This window comes from Danio aesculapii, chromosome 13 (genome assembly GCF_903798145.1).
Source record: "Danio aesculapii chromosome 13, fDanAes4.1, whole genome shotgun sequence".
NCBI lineage: Eukaryota > Metazoa > Chordata > Actinopteri > Cypriniformes > Danionidae > Danio > Danio aesculapii.
In genome coordinates, this window is record NC_079447.1 from 28,603,243 (window position 1) to 28,617,391 (window position 14,149).

At 36.3% G+C, this 14,149-nt stretch overlaps 2 protein-coding genes across 3 annotated transcripts; one reads left to right on the forward strand and one right to left on the reverse strand.

Annotated features, from left to right (window-relative positions):
* Positions 1–261: 261 nt before the first annotated feature.
* tbp (TATA box binding protein) lies at positions 262–9,008 on the forward strand. Of its 2 annotated transcripts, none has more exons than XM_056471117.1 (8): positions 262–350; positions 750–883; positions 4,433–4,764; positions 5,298–5,385; positions 5,929–6,020; positions 6,124–6,291; positions 8,085–8,179; positions 8,264–9,008. In XM_056471117.1, the coding sequence occupies exons 2-8, from the start codon at positions 830–832 to the stop codon at positions 8,341–8,343; spliced, it is 909 nt and encodes a 302-aa protein (XP_056327092.1). In that variant the 5' UTR covers positions 262–350; positions 750–829; the 3' UTR covers positions 8,344–9,008. The 2 variants fall into 2 exon arrangements, with proteins under 2 accessions (XP_056327092.1, XP_056327093.1); XM_056471118.1 differs by lacking the exon at positions 262–350 and adding an exon at positions 374–543.
* Positions 9,009–9,247: 239 nt separating this feature from the next.
* Positions 9,248–13,711, reverse strand: pdcd2 (programmed cell death 2). Its single transcript, XM_056471115.1, has 6 exons — positions 13,321–13,711; positions 12,380–12,619; positions 11,400–11,540; positions 11,222–11,322; positions 11,016–11,129; positions 9,248–10,147 (listed from the first exon to the last, which is right to left on the reverse strand). Exons 1-6 carry the CDS (start codon positions 13,634–13,636, stop codon positions 9,983–9,985), a joined length of 1,077 nt encoding a protein of 358 aa, XP_056327090.1. The 5' UTR covers positions 13,637–13,711; the 3' UTR covers positions 9,248–9,982.
* Positions 13,712–14,149: the final 438 nt, after the last annotated feature.

Sequence of the window (14,149 nt, forward strand, 5' to 3'; positions counted from 1 at the left end):
TGCTATCAAATTATTTCATAACTGTAACAAGAGGCAATTCATAATCATAAATTTACATTAAACAGCTACCATAACATTATTTATCAATATGTATTCATTAGTTTTGCATTCTCGGAAGCTATAAAAATTAAGAAATGTAAAACAGGAAATACATTGGGACCATTGTTTTTGTTTACATCAATCAAAACGGTCTAAAAAATATCGCAAATTTGAACTTGTGAGCCAATAGTGCACCGGAAGCGCATATTAAAGTCGGCGGAAGTTGTTGTGAAGGCTCATGTATTGCGCGCTCCCTGCGCTTCTGGAACTATTCAGCTCGTTGCAAACCCGGTGGATCCTGCGAATTATCGGTTTGTTTGGCTGTCTTTTGATCTACAGTGTTTAACACTGTTTCTGGGTGGAGAACTGTTTTATAAGTGTTAACTGCTTGAGATTTTAACGAACAGATTAAAGTTAGCTCCAAAACTAGCCTCGCTAAACACGCTGTGCTGCATTCCTGTTCTGATAACTATTATCTCATCAATATTGTCAACTCTCTAGAATGTGAGTTATATTATTCAATGTCTCCGTGGGTCCTCTTAGTGTTTATCAATTTACGTTTTGTACTTCCTTTATAACTCTGGGATAACGTTACTGTGTCCTTTTAATTTAACAATCCGATTTACATTCACGTTTCCCTTGTGCATGTTTGTTTATCTGTTTATTTAGGTACGCTAAATATATTAACTTGTCTTTTTTATTCATTTTAGTCCACGTCGTTTGGAGCCACTGAAATCTTTAAGGAAGTCTTGAACAACTGCTCTGTTGTTTTGCTTCATAACCTGTCAGCATGGAGCAGAACAACAGCTTACCTCCTTTCGCTCAAGGTCTGGCATCTCCACAGGTGAGGAATGGAGTGTTAAGTTAATGTTGTTAACGGGATTATCTCAAAAAGTGACATTTCTTCATTTACTCAAACTCTAGTGCTTATTAACATTTATTAATGTCTTGCTTAGGGCGAACAGAAAACAAGATATTATGACGAATTCTGTAGGAAAAAAAACATACAGGAACAAACTCCAATGGCCAATAATTTTCAGTACATTTCAGTAGAGACTTGTTGAAGTTGGTAGGGCTGCACGATAATGGCAAAATCTGATATTAAAGTTAATATTATTAACTTTCTGCATTTTGAATAAAGCAATATTATTTTTTTAATTTCACAAGATAAATCTCACTGTTTGATAGTTTTCTGTTGAGTTCAACAGTATTTAGGTGAAGAAACTGAATAACCACAATGAGAAAAAAAAAGGTTTTCTTACTTTTGTCTTGTTTCCAGTCCAAATATTTAAAAAATTCTTAGAGCAAGTAAATATATTGTTTTGTTTTCACCGTCAGAGGGAATATTAAGTGTTTTTTTTTTCTCCTTAAAACAAGCTAAATCATCTCCCAGTGGGGTGTTTTTTTTTTTTTTTTTTTTTTTGCATAAATCATATACATTTTGTACAAACACAGTGATTAAATACGATTCTGTAGCTCCTGCTAAACTAGAATTCAGACTCAACATTGCAAATCTTTGTGATGTGAATATTGCAGATGATATATTGTGCAGCACTAGAAGTTGGTACTTTTGACAGCGCATGGCACAATGCCCATCATATTGTCAGAATACCAGTCTTTACATGCTTGTACTGTTTTGTGGATGCCATGTCAAATTAAAAGAGCTTCAACTTTTACACAGTGCACTGCTGTTTATTGTTAGTTTCAAAGTAGTAGACTAAGATGGAATTATGCCAGGCAGGCATTGAAAGTTTCTTGCACAGGTGCTCAGTGCTGCGTCTTGTTCATAGATGCGAAAATGCATTCTGTGTGAAAGAGCCCTAACTACTGTGCAGCCTTATAGCTTGACTGAATAATTCAGTAGCACCTCTTCCCATAGGATAAGAAAGCTCAGTCTCATAAATAATATTTGGACACAGACACATTATTAAAATTCTCTCTTATTACCACAAGTGACGCTGCCCCATATTGATTTTAAACCCAGAAGATGAAAATGGAGGGAACTCAGAATTGTCTAGTTATTCCCTACAATTAAGGTAGCAGATGCTAATGTTGTCTTAACTGATGTTTAGAGCTGTTAAAATATGTTGAAAATTTAGTCCAGGGTTTCATGATCCTTCAAGGCTGGAATACACTACAGGTGCTGTTAAAACACTGGACATTGTTTACTTCCTCTGGAAATGGTTGGAGTGGGAAATAGTCTAAACCAAAAGGATTTTTGTCCTCAGCTCATTACTCTTTATAGTTTGCTTCCTCCACATAATACATTTGTACTGACCAGACAACCCAGATTTATAATCAAACACACATTGAGATTTATAAACAATGGTTTGAGTATGGGTACAGTGCTGTACACTGTTGACTACCAATGTCCAAACCTGTTCTTGGAGGGCCGGTGTCCTGTCCTGTTTAGTTTTTATTTTAATTAAATGTATCCTGTACCAGTAAATCCAGGTTTTTATTAAACTTGTTGTTGGGACACATTACCAGCTTCTCTATTACAGCCTTGGTGTCCACTGACTTTCATTTTTTTTGTGGTCGTGGTTTGGCTTTATTTGATAAGACAAAGATTGACAGGAAAGTAGCGTGGCAAAGAAAGGGGAGGGTAAATGACGAAAGACTTCGGGTCGGGAATTGAACTCGTGAGGCACAGTTGCACCACATGTTAATGTAATCATAAGGCTGTTGGTGCAAACTCTGTTGATTTGGAGTTGTGCATCAGTAAATCACTATTTGTGGTGACCACAGAAATTGCAAAGATATTCTCTTGATTACTACATTTTTCTATCAAAGCATTTTATTGGACTGGCCTGTAGGTCCATGTTTTGCATAAAACCAGTGTTCATAAGTTCCAAAAGTTAAGGTATTCATAGAAATGTATTAAATATACTGCTTTTAGAGGCTTTTCTCTGTTTTTTCCCCTTAACATACTTTTTAAAATTGTTTTAAGTTCAATGCTAAGCAACAGCTGTCAAATCTCAGTATTGTGCCCATTAAAATGTCTGCAATCTTGTGATGTGAAGCTTGTCAGTAACTGGCTTTTTCTAGTACACACTGCTTCATCTGAAAGCAGCTGCTGGAGATTTAGTTTGTTTAATATTCTCCACCTAAATAAAGTCAAGGTGATTTATTTTTTTATATATTTTTTTAATTTAATTTAATTTATTTATTTTTTTGTGAAATGTCCACTTCAGGCCTTGATTGAGTTTTTTTGCTTGAAACACCTTTTTTGAAAGGTTTACTATTGGCTGTAAGCATGTGTGCCTTGAGCTTTAACTACCTGTTGTGCCTTGCGATTTTGCTGCTGACCACTGTCTGCGCAGTCAGAAAAAATCAGCTCAGAGCAAAGTCGGTCGTGTCTTTTTCATTCTCCAATCAAAAGAAAGCAGAGGCATGATTTCCATTGAGGTGACACCATTGTTTGTACTGTCAAGACAACAGAGATTTTTTTTATGATGGAGGAGAAATGTTTTGACTTTTCCACGGCTGTATGATTTCACAATTCTTGAATATCACTATATTATTAAATATTATAATTGGGACAACATCATCAGCAACGCTAGCGCACGATATGCAGCTTATTCAGCTGTTGATTAGCGACTTAAGCAAACCTCACTACTTTTTTCTTGTCAACAAAATAGGGCAATGCGGTGCACCTTGCATTCTGAAAATGCAAAAAGGTGTTTGATTTTATCGGTCTCTGAATCTGCAGAGCATTGATTAGGGCTGGCTGATTTGGCCTAAAATTAAAATCTCCATTAATTGAACATTTTAACTCGATTATGATTTTTTTAATTTATTTTTTTTCCCTCATAGTTCACTGACAGGTTTTGTACAGTAAATATGCACACATATTACAGGTGAGAGATTTTTTTTGAATGAAGGGTGGATTACTTAAAATAATTTAAGAAAACACACACTATCTACTATCTATGATTATTTATTGAACATCAATGCCTAAAACAAGCAACTTGGAAAAATAAATAACTTGCACTAAATAATATTCTAAACAGTGCATTTCTTGAGTCTTCTGTAAACAAATATTTTATTGTAATTAATAATTTTAGTGTAATGGAAAATATGCCATCTCAAGGCGTCTCTGGCGCAGCTTCCAATCATCATCAATGTAGTGCAAAGTAAAGCTCAAGTATAGGTCCATCGTCCTACTTGACCAGAGGTTAGATGCGGCTGCAAACCCTTGACTCCACGCACGGTAGGGAAAGTAATTGAAAAAATTGACCTGGAAAAATTAATCTCGATTACTTTTCAATGAATCTTCCAGTCCTAGCATCGATGCTTACAGACTGTGAAAAAACTGCAAAAACGTGAGCCAAAGTTAGGTATATTCTAGCATGAAATTACTGATCTTATTTGCCTCTTGTCAATTCAAAAGGGAGCCATGACGCCTGGCCTGCCCATTTTCAGTCCTATGATGCCGTACGGGACAGGCCTCACACCACAGCCTGTGCAGAACACCAACAGCTTGTCCCTCCTGGAGGAGCAGCAGCGGCAACAGCAGCAGCAGCAGGCGGCCTCACAGCAGCAGGGTGGGATGGTGGGAGGTTCAGGCCAGACGCCCCAGCTTTACCACTCGACACAGGCTGTCTCCACAACAACAGCTCTGCCAGGGAACACACCGCTTTATACCACACCCCTAACCCCTATGACTCCCATCACTCCTGCCACACCAGCCTCCGAGAGCTCTGGCATCGTCCCGCAGTTACAGTCAGTGTTCTTTCTAAATTAACAATCCCATCAGAAATGTTGATTTGCGGTTCAGACTAGGCATGGGCCGGTATAAGATTCTGATAGTTTGATAACCGTGGATAAAACATCACAGTTTCACGGTGTTGTGATTTCCGCTCTAAAATAAATTCTTTTTAAATGTTTGGCAAACACAAAAGCTTTTTCTTCTTAATATATTTTATTTTGAGAAACATTTAAAGTATTTTGTAACAGTAAACATGTCAGACTAAATAATTCAAATGAATCATTGACCTTTACAATTTGAAATGGCATCTTTGGATATTTTTTCTGCTGGAGATACTGTTGTCAACTCCAAAAAGCATAAACAAATCATACACATAGACACCTTAAAAACAGTATACCAGAAAATTCTGACTGTTTTAAAACTTTGACTTTTCCAAATCATGGTATACCTTGAAAGTGGTTATCGTACCATGCCTAGTTCAGACAAACACATTAATTTTGTTGGCAATATTGGACTATCATGTTAAAAGTATGTACTTTATTTTAAGGAATATTGTGTCCACTGTAAACTTGGGGTGCAAACTTGATTTGAAGACGATTGCACTTCGAGCCAGAAATGCTGAATATAATCCAAAGGTAAGACTACTACTTTTTTGCATTTGCCTTTGTTTGTTTGTTTGCCTGGAGTTGTTAGTTAGCTGTTCATCACAAATGTTGTAGATCATAAGAGTCCTTTAATCCTAAGCTGTTGTAAAGGTCTATAAAAAAAATCAGTGTGCACCTGGAATAATTGTTTAATGTCTCTCCTTTCAAGGTTTTTATTTTTTTAAAGGTATCCGGATTAGGCATTCATCACGTTTTACACCTAAATATTCTCACACTCAGCAGCCGCTAAAATATTTGTAAATATTTCATGTTGCTTATGCCAAATTTTGGCTGTGCCATCCAAATGCTGTAGTAGCAATTGAATTATTTTGGTAGACTTGTGCTAATGTAGCCTTGATAGGAGACCTTTTGCATTCATATATGGCTATATATTATACCCAACATTAAAGGTAATAAACAAATCATAAAAAAGTACACCCAATGACAGGTTATCACTTGTTGTACAGGTTTATTTGAATGGTTTAGGTTTGTGTTAGACAAACTTTAACTTGCATGCACTATTAACTCTTTCAGCGTTTTGCTGCCGTCATCATGAGAATACGAGAACCCAGAACAACAGCGCTCATCTTCAGCTCGGGGAAGATGGTGTGTACAGGAGCTAAAAGGTATGACTGCCACCTGCACACTTGCTGTTATGTCTTTCTACATTCTTGGTGAACAAAGAGCAGTATGTGAGTTTACCTTGTTTGTGTGAACTTCCTGCCAAAGTGAGGAACAGTCTCGATTGGCAGCCAGGAAATATGCCAGAGTGGTGCAGAAGTTGGGTTTCCCTGCCAAATTCTTAGACTTCAAAATCCAGAACATGGTGGGGAGCTGCGATGTCAAGTTTCCCATCCGATTAGAGGGCCTGGTGCTTACCCACCAGCAGTTTAGCAGGTTTGTCTTTTGGTTTTTATTTGTTTGTTGATTATTGAAACTAATTTGAATTCTTTTTGCATGAGTTTTTCTAAACTGATTTGAATTTCCTCTTCAGACTATATCATTTTAGTTTGATTATTGTTTTGCTTACTCTGTAACCAATTTGTAAAACTACAATGTGCATCAATTGGGGGCACATGTTAAATCATCAGACAAAGTACTTTTGTTTGATTACATTTCTTGGTTTAATTTAGTTTTCAATCCTACATGGCAGGTTCTGTCACATCTGTAACTCTGTCAAATAGGATATATCCTACACTGTTAAAAAAATTTTTATTAAAAAGTTGATTAAACTTAAAGGAAACCAGCTTCAGGACATTTCACTCAACTTAAATCGAGACAGTTGCAGTACTTGGGTTGAAAGTTGAGTCAACTCAAAAAAGCTCTAGCAAATTGTCTCAATTTTGAGTTGAGTCAACTTATTTTACAGTGTAGAATCTATTAATTGCTTTTAAACATGGAGAAACAAAGGAGAGACTCTGGTTTGGTGAATGTCAGTGATGCCGGTTTTGTAGCCATTCTTCATGCTAATGTTTCCAGAGGTCTGTGGATAATTTGCCTCACTGTTATTTGCAATCTGTAAGGAACATGTTGTATTGTAGACAAGAAATATCAGATTACTGGAGTATAGGAGTCAAAACTGCATCATCTGACTGTGACCTTCATAATGGACAATTTCGTAGCCTGCCCTGAACCTAGTATTGCTTTAATGTATTTTCAAGAAGTCACAAATCACTTTAAGGGGAAAAATTTAAACGACAATCCGGATTGTTTTAAAGGCATATTGTATAATGTCTTTCTTAAAATTCTGGTGAAATTAAAATAAAGTTAAGATGTAGCAATCAGTATGTTAGTTTTGAGGATGTCCATAGGATTCTCTAAAACAGTGACACCATTCATGTTGTTTACTGATATAAACATCCAAAGCTTGCAGTTTGTCACTTCCACCACAGTGGACTATTTTTATTTTTTTACAGTTTCTCATCAGATCTTGACCAATCAAATACTTTCTAGTATCTGACATGGCCCGCCCCCTTCTCCTTAGCTTTTCATTTGATGTGTTTGAGCTCCACCAACCTCACTGGCAGAGCTGTGATTGAAAACCAAACGCTATTGGCTGTTTTTAAAAAGGGGAGGGGCTACTCTATGTCCCACCCTCTGTTCATGTTTCAGTTGCAATTTGTCAAATTTTGAATAAAAACTGCACAGTTAAAAAAGCTTTACAGAACTTTTAATGTAATGCAATTCGACTACTGGTGACCCTGAATAAAATAAAACTATTATTATAAACATGCTTTAGTCCCTCTCACTCTAAAGCGTTTTGTATGATTTATAGTAGGCCATTTTTTTATTTTTTATTGTGATTGGACAGTAGTTAGATGGCAAGCGAAGTTTGACAGGAAAGGGGGCACTGAATGGCGAAAGGTTCTCATACCAGGATTTGAACTTGGGATGTCCAAAGTGCAGTTATGCTTCATGTCACTGGAGACAGAACATGTTTTAAATGTTACCAGTATTAGAAGAGAAAAGTAAATTAGCTTGTTTTTAATAGCCTGATATAACCCGCAGCTTTATGATCTTTAAAAAAAGTGACATTTCTAGAAAAATAAGTGTTTGCTTCACTATTATACTGGGGTATATCCTGTGTGTGTTTGTTATTTCTCGGTGAGCACCATTTTGACTGTAGAAATTGCAGTCTGACTGATAAATGTGATCTAAATCCTAATATACTGCTGATATTTCCTCCCCAGCTATGAACCGGAGTTATTTCCAGGATTAATCTACAGAATGATCAAACCCAGAATCGTTCTTTTAATATTTGTTTCAGGCAAAGTCGTACTCACAGGTGAGGTCATTGTTGCATTTGAAATGGCAATCAGTACCTTTCGATAGTAGTGTAAGATTTATGAACATTGTCCTTTGTTTCCAGGTGCCAAGGTTAGAGGGGAAATCTATGAAGCGTTTGAGAATATTTACCCCATCTTAAAAGGATTCAGGAAGACCTCGTAATCTCTTCTGTTATCGCTGGTCAGTTCCTTGCTGAGACCATCGGTATGTCTGGGTTGACCTACGCAGTTTCGATTAATTTTGTAAGTCTGTAAATATGAAGGACCTCTTTATCTCTGCTCAGAAACTGAACAATTGAGGATAAGAAATGTTTTTATTTTACCTTTTTAAGAATGTTTTTCACCTGCCATTTGGTTTTCAAAATACTGTTTTATCCATGTCTGAACATTTTAATGTTTGGGATTCTTTTATGGTTTTATCATGTAAAAATGTTCATAATTTCATACTTTTACACATTCCCTTTATTAGCAGGTTTTATGTGATATTTCATTACTGATTGTCTGTGTTGAACGTCAGTGAGAGCCCATGTTGTGCAGTGTGAGAGATCTTTTGTTTGGAGAAGTGCATTGAGGTTATTTTTCAACGAAGCTTTGATCCTTCGGTTGTTGAAACGATCACGTGGATTTGATCTTTTAAGTTACAGTTTTAAGATAAGTAACCGTTGGCAAATCTAACAGTTCAATTGGCATTTCGTTGTATGATGTACTGTAGGTCTCCAAATAGCCCCATGTAAAGCACTGACATTAATTTAAGCCTTTGGTCTATGTAACTAAATTTACTTTGCTACGTTGAACGCAAATAAATATGTTTGCCAAGTTCTGCCTACATATTGTCTACATGGTTTGATTCTTGTATGGTACTGAATAACAATCCTAGAAGTCCAGGATGTGTCTATTACAGTTTTCAACAGAAAATACCTTTTGTGGGTGAAGAATAGGCCATGTAAAAAATGTACATTTGTATATAAATTTAGAAGTACACCGATTAAACGAACTCAATCTTGCACAATATAAATTCTGAGGGAAAATTTATGGTAATGTTGCTTAAGAGGTTACAAGTTCTATTTCAAGAGTTCCCACTTATATATGCTTAACGTTTATAGCAGGTTTGGCATGCTCTCCCGGGAGAGAACCCTGAGCTCAGAAATACTTGAGCCCAAGGCTCCCACCCAGTCAATAAGCATATAAGGAGATCCGAGATCAGGGAGGTCTCGAGAGCTACCCCTTGGAAAAGGGAGTAAAAGGAGGAGATGGGGTGGAAGGGGGGATTCTTCCAAAACAAAGAGCAATAGGTAGAAAACGATCCATTTATTGTAAACTAGGATCAACCTGATTGGATTATTACTGAATACAGAAGAGCAGCCAGTCGTGCTCAATCTCAAAATTAGTTTATGAAACTTCACTTAATGCAATACTCGAAAGGAAACTATGTAAACATATATTTAGAGTCAGCAGTCATTATTTTCCTCAAAAATCAATGTGCTGATTCAGCTGTATTGGTTGAAATAATATTTTTTTAATTCATTAAATTTTTTAGAATTTATTGGTGAATGAAATATTCTAAAGAATTATTGTAACAATGTAAATGTTTTACTGTAATTTGATCAATTGAATGCATCTCAGAGAAAATCAGGTTGAACAAAGTCTTAACCCAAATTTTTGATTGGCGCTAAACCAAAATCTGTGGAAATTCTTCATGACGATGGATATTTTAATGCAAGTTTAAGACCTAAACTACGAAGGAATCAATCATTTTGATTCACCATATATCTTTAATACAAAGTCTGTGTAAATGAATAGTTCTACTTCGCTTGATCTCCTGAAAAGTCTTGTTTCCAGATGAACTCCAGGGAATATTTGTTGCCTTGATCGCAGCTGTCAGCACAGGTGTAGATGGCCACCATCCCCCAGTCTATGCTGGCATCTGTACTGTCCACTTTCAGGTGATTAAGTAACTGGGGCATTATCTGAAATGGACACAGTGACACTTTAAATTGTGTAATGCTTTATTCTAATGTTTAATTTGATATGGGTCTGGATGCAGACCTGATGCAGTTGCAATCTGAGCTGCATGCAATGCTTTTTAATGCCCATTCCTAACCCTACCCCTTCCAGTGAAACTTGCTTCATTGAGCGCATTGTGTCTGACATTACATGCAATCTCAGCTTGCTGCATCCAGATAGTATTGAATAATTCTGCACTAAGTTTAAGATATCTCAAGCGGTTTGGAGGCCTGAACAAAAATATTTAAAACAGGTGTCAAACTTGTTGCCTCTGTTGACTACACCACTAAATGTGGTCATGTCATCCATACATGTAATTAATGTCTAGGCATGTACAAGATTACACTTGACAACCAACAACAACAACAGAGGACTACATTACAAGGTGACCTTTACTGGTTTGGCATGTAAAAGAAAAACAAATCAATTTAGTCCAATAGACAGACCTGCATATTTTAAAACAAGGGACATATTTACACAAAGGTTGGCTTCATTTTCAAAAATATTTTCGAAGTCTCTTAAGCTAAACAAAAATGACTTTTGTTATAGATTATGGATATAACATTTTATAAAATGACTCCTATTTTAAAACATTTTATATTCCTGTGACTTCAAAGCTGACCTTACAGCTTCCATTTGTCTTTAGTGTTACACAATCCTTTAAAAAAATCTAATTTGCTGTCCAAGAAACATTTATTTGTAAAACTGTAACATGTTTTTGTAGACACCAGTTGAAAACAACATTCTTAAAAAAAAATAAAATAAATCTAGACTCCTCAGTTTCTCATTGAATGAAAAGAAAAAGCTAGCTTAACATCTGTTTTGCATCACCTGGAATTCAAAGAGCCGTTTTGCGCCACATGTACACGCTGGAACTTCCTCTTCATGTGGCACATGTTCAGCTGTCACCCAAAGAGGAGATCCCCCTCTACAATACCGCAAAACCTTAAAAACACACACAAATCAGCACATAGCTATTAATGCATATGGGGAAAAGCAATGCATCGCATTTCCATGGCTGAGACTGTGTTACTAACCTGTTGTGGCTCATTAGCAATGCGCTGCTTGAACTTCTGAAAGACTTTGGAGTCTAATGTTTCATGAAGTGCCATACTCTCCAGCTCGCTGTCCTCCAAACCTGATTAAGTCAATACTCTGAATGACAAATACTTGACAAGAAATATCAACCACCTGAAACTGTTCTGTAAACAATACCGCTATTTAAAGATGCAATGCTCTCCTGATCCAGACTGGGGGATTCCTGGAGTTCATCTTTAGCTGGAAGCTCCTCGGGTTCGGTGACCAGCTCCCACTCAGGAAACAGAAATGAATTAAACTCCCCTAAAGTTTGAGAAGCTGTAGATACAAAGACATCACACGTATAGATTACACCAGTGTTTCCCAACCCTGTTCCTGGAGGCACACCAACAGTACATATTTTGGATGTCTCCATTTTCTGACCCAATAACTTCAGGTGTTGGAGTCTTTTCTGATGTTATAAGTTGATTTAGGTGTGTTTGATTAGGGAGAGGTTGAAAATGTGTACTGTTGGTGTGCCTTCAGGAACAGGGTTGGGAAACACTGGATTACACTCCACTTTTTTTTTATTTGAATAAGGCTTATTTTATGACTTCCCCTAAAGTTAAACAGTAAAGTTTTACAATTTTTAAATCCTTTCAGCCAAGCTCTGAATCTGGCAGGAGCACTTTTAGCATAGCATAAATCATTGAATCAGATTAGACTATTAGAATCTTGCTCAAAAAATAGAAATATTTTTGTCATTGAGCCTACTGCAGCTATGGCACAACAGCGAAGTTCCTTGATTATTACTCCACAATGAGAGTAGATCTGAGCCATATCAGCTTGAAAACTAGCCACTATTTATTTTCTGCCAGTCTTGGTACACAACATAACTACGGAAAAATAAAGCTTTAAATAGGAAAATTATCAAAAAAAGATTAAAAAAAAATATTTTTTTTTTTGGAGCGAGATGCTAATGGTCTAATCCGATTCAATGATCTATGCTAAGCTAAGCTAAAAGTGCTCCTGCCAGACCTGGAGATCAGCTGAATGGATTTAAAACTCAACAGTTTAACTCTAGGGGAGTTGTAAACTGAGCCCATTTCCAAAAAGAGTGGAGAGTTCCTTTAAAGTATCAAACATTAAAAGTAATTGATGAAGCATTCTAGACTCACCCTCAGCTGAGCACTCTTTCTTGTGTCTGTGTTTCCAGTCTGTGGTCTGATGCTCTTTACAGCAGTATGTGACAGAGTGACATCGAGAGCAGGCTTTCTGTCCCAGACAACCACACAGCCTGCACAGTTTGAGTCCAGAACACAAAACCTGAGCATCATGTACTGGCTGTTCTGGCTTCTCGTCAGGAGGAGGATTAAAAGGGTAAAACTCATTTTTCCTCGGTAATTGACTTCTGAACACTGAAAATGGGAATAGTACAGAATAGAAAGGAGAGAGACGATGCCCATATTCAAGATCTTGTCATCTCATGTTGTTGCAAATTCATATGACTTTCTTTCTGCTTTGGAACAAAAGAAATACTTCAAAGAATGTTGGTAAACAAATAGTTCTGAATCCAATTAACTTCCTATAATGGAAATAACGGTTATCTGTTTACATAAGATTTCAGGAAAGGACCTAATATTAACCATAATAGTATTAAAAAGTCAAATAAATTATATATATATATATATATATATATATATATATATATATATATATATATAATTTTGTTTAAGCTAATAGAAATAAGACTTTCTACATAAATATAATAGGAAATGCTGTGAAAATGTCTTGCTATGTTAAACATAACATGGAAAATATTACTAAACTTATTTAAATTTCACCATAAAGCTAAAACAATATTATTATAGCTAATATTTGTACACATTACATTTCGTTCAACATCAACTTAATGAACACTAAAGTTAGTAACACAACATATATGTGTACTATCGGTTTCACAGAACAAATAAAGTCATACTAAGTTTGGAACGACACGAAGGTCAGGAAACTGGTCAGCTTTAATATTTAGCTGACCATATCGCTTTAATACATCTTAATAAAAATACTACACACACATACAGGAATAACTACAATAGTTATTTTGACAGTTTATTACCTTTAAAACACTTGCTGTCGTTTCGAGTATAGCAGGTTGGTGTCTTGCAGCAGAACACAAACAGTGTCCTGTGAAAACATCGATCATATTCAGTGACTGGCGCGTAAACCTGCAGAAGAAACACCGCTGGCAGTTTACACTCCTCGCACTGCAACTCAGACACGGCTGGTAAATCCGCCTGGCTCAACCACGCTGGTCGCCCGCCGACTTTACTTGGAAACTGGTTACTTAGAAGCTGCCATGATTCTGCCTCCTCCAAGAAGCCCAGCACGACTTCGCCGTTTGTTTTTGACTCTTTCACTGTATTTGCAGCCATCTGTCAAACTCTCACATTCATCTAGAGCTGATGGTTTGGAAATCATGTGCGGGTGTTTGTTCAACTGAGAGTGAGGCTCGGGTTAAACAAGATCTCAGACAAATGTTCCACACACAAATAAGCAGATGAATACATAAAAACACTCGGTGTAGATGTAGCTCTTTTATATATTATTAATATATAATAGAATGGTTTATAAGTTTATAAGTTAATAATATTAACTAATATGCGCCATTAACTCAAGTTAAAAGTCCTTTATCTTGTTCTTGGTTAAATCATACCACTTGTCCAATAGATGGAGTCATTGTGTTGCTGTTTTGTCAAAGTAGTCATAAAATACTTTTAATGAATTTATTAAAACTCTAATTCGTCATTTTAAATAATAATAATTATATAATAATTCAGTTGTTTTAGTAAACAATAATACAATAACTTCTTAATGTAAATGTGGAACGACGCTTCAGGGAGCCACAAGAGAGCGCTCGTTGTTTGTGGAGAAATGTTTGGAGAAAA

What these genes read in the sequence shown, in the direction of transcription:
- tbp (XM_056471117.1), top strand. Translation starts at nt 830, where the DNA reads ATGGAGCAGAACAACAGCTTACCTCCTTTCGCTCAAGGTCTGGCATCT. An exon ending in AAGGTCTGGCATCTCCACAG is followed by an intron (nt 884 to 4,432) that starts GTGAGGAATGGA and finishes TCAATTCAAAAG; the next exon opens with GGAGCCATGACGCCTGGCCT. An exon ending in ATGCTGAATATAATCCAAAG is followed by an intron (nt 5,386 to 5,928) that starts GTAAGACTACTA and finishes TAACTCTTTCAG; the next exon opens with CGTTTTGCTGCCGTCATCAT.
- pdcd2 (XM_056471115.1), bottom strand. Translation starts at nt 13,636, where the DNA reads ATGGCTGCAAATACAGTGAAAGAGTCAAAAACAAACGGCGAAGTCGTG. An exon ending in CATTGCATCTTTAAATAGCG is followed by an intron (nt 11,323 to 11,399) that starts GTATTGTTTACA and finishes TGACTTAATCAG; the next exon opens with GTTTGGAGGACAGCGAGCTG. An exon ending in TTGCTAATGAGCCACAACAG is followed by an intron (nt 11,130 to 11,221) that starts GTTAGTAACACA and finishes TGTGTTTTTAAG; the next exon opens with GTTTTGCGGTATTGTAGAGG.